Source organism: Centruroides vittatus, unplaced genomic scaffold (assembly GCF_030686945.1).
Source record: "Centruroides vittatus isolate TY-2023 unplaced genomic scaffold, ASM3068694v2 scaffold_2003, whole genome shotgun sequence".
NCBI lineage: Eukaryota > Metazoa > Arthropoda > Arachnida > Scorpiones > Buthidae > Centruroides > Centruroides vittatus.
Window position 1 is genome coordinate 237,040 of NW_027122686.1, and position 4,679 is coordinate 241,718.

Consider the following 4,679-nt stretch of genomic DNA (forward strand, 5'->3'; position numbering starts at 1 on the left):
CACTAAGTAAGTTTTTATAAATTTATTTTTAATTTTAGCCCTTATATCGTGGCTAGCGATTCGGAATGTAATTGTGATATTAAAAATACATTTAGAAGTTGACAGTTTTCACTAGATTATCGAACAAACGAATACGAATGGACTTAAACCATCATTGACGCGCGATTAACTGATTGCCCCTGGAAGTCGGCTTCTTACAGAAACACAGCTTCCCTATCATGAAATGTCACGGCACGCCACTGTTAAGACTACATAGTCTGCGGTGTTAGTATTCTACTCGAACGTCAGATGGCACTAGTTCGCGCTGTTGGTAGGATCGTTTGAATCGAATCAAAAAATTAAAGATGGCGGTTAAAATCAAGCTTATAGTTGAGAGCAAAGAAATATGTTTAAATATCTTTTAATTTGACAGTAAAACTTATAAATAGTAAGTAAAAACATCATTATTAAAATATCCGATAAACTGAGATGAGAAACTAAATATTAAGAGACAATTTTGTGAGATTGTACAGCAAGAATGCATGGCGTGCACCCTTCCATTTTGCCGTTTTATGCGCAAGTTTATTCACTGAGTAAATACAATTCTCTCCTACTTGTATACTTTCCGCCAATTAAAATACACGACAAAAGCGATCTGTATCACATGACAAAGACTGATCTTTCAACTACTTTTCGTTTCAGATCGATCCGTCTAAAACGAAAAGGTATAGGCACTCCTAGAAACAATGAAAGCCAGTAAATTATAAGTTATAACTAAGTGAATTCTATTTTATTGGAAATATTCGTGCATTTCTTTTATTTAATAAAACAAATACACGAATACTGTCAATAAAATATAATTAATTTAGAACTCCGAGTAGCCTCATTGTACATAAAAACAAAACCAGAATATTTATAATTCATAGCAAATCGTTAGCTCTATCCCATTGTCCAAGAATCGGGGAGAGAAAGATAAAAAAAAAAGGTACTCATTAGAATAAACACGATACATCTAATTACCTAAAAACTAACAATTATTAGTTTTCAAGTTACAATAAATGAACTGTTGCGGAAAAGGTTGAAGTTAATGATATAGCGTATCTACTTCGAGATATATTATTTACTTAATCACTGCGACAATAATATTTTTTTTTTCTTGTTTTTTAAATTATGTCCATTTTTGTATGAATTATATTTACTATTTTTTAAACTTTCCTGTCAATAGATGGCGCTACATGTAAAACGAGCAAATGAATGTAGTCAGAAATTAATTCATATGTAGCAATTAAATAAATATATTATGGTGGAATGAACAACATTAAGTTAGGAGTATGTGAGCGTAACTGCCGAGTTTCGTAGCAATTGGTCGAATGGTCTAGGAGTGTTTAGCAAACAAACAAAACCATTTTCATTTATAGATTTAGATTTATAAAAATATACATATATTATTTACAAAAATTAAATGATTAAAACAACTTTTTTGAAGTTACTGTAGGAATTATGTACAGATTATAATTTATTCCCGTTAAAATCACACTAAAGTCAAAGTACTCTTCGTTGAGCGATAAAATACTTCATCTTCTTGAACTCTTGCCAACTGGAAAAAAGATGTGAGAAATATTTTAAGATATTAAAATTCGTCACGAACAATTTTCACAAAGAATTAAGCAAATATATAAAATGATTATTATAATAATAATCATTTATATTTTAGATAGATATTTTTGAATGAACGGCGATTGTATTGTTTTTTTCTCTTCAGGAAATTATATTTATGAATGTTTATACTTATTTTATTTAGAAAATATATTAATACCGACTCGTAATAATTTTAAACAAACGTTAATAATGGCTGAATAAATTATTAATTACCTGTTTGCACATTAAGACATACCGTCCTCATATGTCTTAACATATTTCCGCTCTGAGAGAAACCTCTGTTGCATCTAGTGCACTTGTAAGGTTTCTCTCGCGTATGAGTCCTTTCGTGTTTCTTTAATGTAGAAGGATCAGAAAAACTTCTATTGCACCTAGTACATGTATGAGGCTTCACTTTTAAATGAATTTTTCTGTGGTTGTCTAATGCCGATTTTTGTACAAAGTTTTTCTGGCATGTTAGGCAACGATACTTGACACTACTCTTAATTTCTTCCCTCCTTAGATGACTGTTGAGTTTTTTCACATCTTTAAACGCTTTCTTGCAGCAGTGACAGGATATCTGATACATATCTGGAAAAAGTTTTTAAACCATGAATTTAAAAAAATATTTAAAATAATTATTGTATTTTCTTGTTTATACCAAATTCACAAACACACACAAGCGATAGATGGCCTTTATATTATTAATATTTGTAAATTAATCTGTATTGCGATAGGAACAAGAAATAAGAAAGTTTTATAAACAAAGATTTTAATAAATAAATAAAATAGGTAACATTTAACATATCTAAATAAACTAAGTATTAACACCAATTAATTGATTAAAATTTGTAGCTAGGTAACACATGTAAGAGAACGGAATCAAAGGAAATTATTATAGGTCTACGTAATTAATATAGCGATAGTAACGAAGATGCTCATTAAGTTTAAAAATGTGTAATTAGCTTTAGTCTAATTACAAGTCTCTTGTAATTAGAAATTCGAAGAATAAAAATGATAAGTTCATTTTAAAGTTTTAACAGGAAATGAACTTCGGGATTATAAACAAATCTGTTCGTTATAATCATCACACACTAATTATTTTATGAAAAAAATTTTCAAAAAATATTATCCGATACTTCTACAGAAAGTATTTGTTTTGATAAAACGAATTATCCATAACAAAGCAATATTTGAATCATTCATTTGTCGTGTAAAGCAAACTATGACCTAACCGTTCAATTAGCGACAATCTTGACATAACTTACGTTTCTACAAAATATATTATAAAATTTTAACTATAAAGTTTACAACATATAAGTTAAGTAAAAAATATAAAAAACATGGCCGACGGTAATACATTGTATAAATAAATATATAAAAACAACGTTTAACAAGAATTACTCTGTTTCCGTTTATTCGTCCGTCGTTCGCTCCAGATGACAGTCCAATTTCACAATCACGGAGGCGACCTTTCCTTAGAGGCTACTGCCTCCGGAATAAAATGCAAAACAGTCAACTAGCGTCCTCTGGGCTATCGCCACTTTCACAAATTACAATTTAAGTATAGAAGACTAGTTGACTGTTTTGCATTTTATTCCGGAGGCAGTAGCCTCTAAGGAAAGGTCTCCTCCGTGATTGTGAAATTGGACTGTCATCTGGAGCGAACGACGGACGAATAAACGGAAACAGAGTAATTCTTGTTAAACGTTGTTTTTATATATTTATTTATACAACATATAAGTTATTAAAAGTATAGTTTCACCAAAATCGAACGTGAAGTGAGAAGACATAAAATAAGTAAATTTCTAATATTGACATCATTCGGCGTCAGAAAATTCAACTCGTTCCCGCATTCTTACGTTTTGCCTCACAAACTGTAATGATATACATTTTTTTTGTAAAATAGGGCTGGCGGAAATACAGTATTAATGTAAAAACACGTAAACAAATAATAAAAATATCTTCTTTACTCGCCATGTCCAATCACCAGGAACAAACTATTCTCCACAGCAGAGACGACCTTTCTTTAGAGGCTACGCCTCTGCCAAATTATGTAAAACAGTCTAAAATGTCCACAGGTGACAATCCCTTCACAATTAAAAATATAAGATTTCTTTTTCCGCCAGCCCTATTTTACAAAGAATTTCATCATGAATCACAGTAAAGTCAAATTACTTTTCGTTGACCGATAAAATACTTCATCTTCTTGAACTCTTCCCAATTGAAAAAAAAATGTGAGAAATATTTTAAGACATTAAAATTTGTCACGAACAATTTTTTATATAGAATTAGACAAATATATAAAATGATTATGATGATGTCATTTATTATAAAATACAAATGATTGACTGCATTGTTTTTCTCTCTAGGAAATTATATTTAAGAATGTTTATACTTATTTAATTCAGAAAATATATTAATACTGATTCGTAATTATTCCCAAGAAACGTTAGTAATGGCTCAATAAATTAATAATTACCTGTTTGTACATTAAGACATGCCCAGCTCATATGTGTTAACATATTTCCACTTTGAGAGAAACCTCTGTTGCAGCTAGTGCACTTGTAAGGTTTCTCTCGAGTATAAGTCCTTTCGTGTTTCTTTAATGTAGAAGGATCAGAAAAACTTCCATTGCACCTAGTACACATATGAGGCTTCCCTTTTAAATGAATCTTTCTGTGGTTGTCTAAAGTTGATTTCTGTACAAAGTTTTACTGGCATGTTAGGCAACGATACCTGCCACTACTCTTAATTTTGTCCCTCCTTAGATGACTGCTGAGTTTTCTCATATCTTTTAAACGTCGTCTTGCAGCAGTGACAGGATTTCTGATTCATATCTGGAAAAAGTGTTTATTAAAAATGACTGTAATTTATCATATTTCTGTATTTTTAAAGAATATAAGTTATAAAACTTATTTAATTCAGAAAATATATTAATACTGATTCGTAATTATTTTGAAAAAACGTTAATAATGGCCCAATAAATTAATAATTACCTGTTTGTATAGTAAGACATGCCCTGCTCATGTCTTCACATATTTCCGCTTTGAGAGAAACCT

General features: G+C 30.2%; 1 protein-coding gene across 1 annotated transcript; it reads right to left on the reverse strand.

Annotated features, from left to right (window-relative positions):
• Positions 1 to 1,510: 1,510 nt before the first annotated feature.
• Positions 1,511 to 4,268, reverse strand: LOC136987430 (gastrula zinc finger protein XlCGF7.1-like). The gene is made up of 3 exons (XM_067285165.1): positions 4,100 to 4,268; positions 1,874 to 2,208; positions 1,511 to 1,576 (listed from the first exon to the last, which is right to left on the reverse strand). The coding sequence occupies exons 1-3, from the start codon at positions 4,266 to 4,268 to the stop codon at positions 1,511 to 1,513; spliced, it is 570 nt and encodes a 189-aa protein (XP_067141266.1).
• Between the last annotated feature and the right edge of the window lie 411 nt (positions 4,269 to 4,679).

Excerpts from the sequence above, each read along its gene's own strand:
- LOC136987430 (XM_067285165.1), bottom strand. The coding sequence starts at position 4,268 with ATGTGTACTAGGTGCAATGGAAGTTTTTCTGATCCTTCTACATTAAAG. Across the intron at positions 2,209-4,099 it reads ATGTCTTAATGTACAAACAG|ATATGTATCAGATATCCTGT; the intron begins GTAATTATTAAT and ends AACTTTTTCCAG. Across the intron at positions 1,577-1,873 it reads TGTTAAGACATATGAGGACG|TTGGCAAGAGTTCAAGAAGA; the intron begins GTATGTCTTAAT and ends TCTTTTTTCCAG.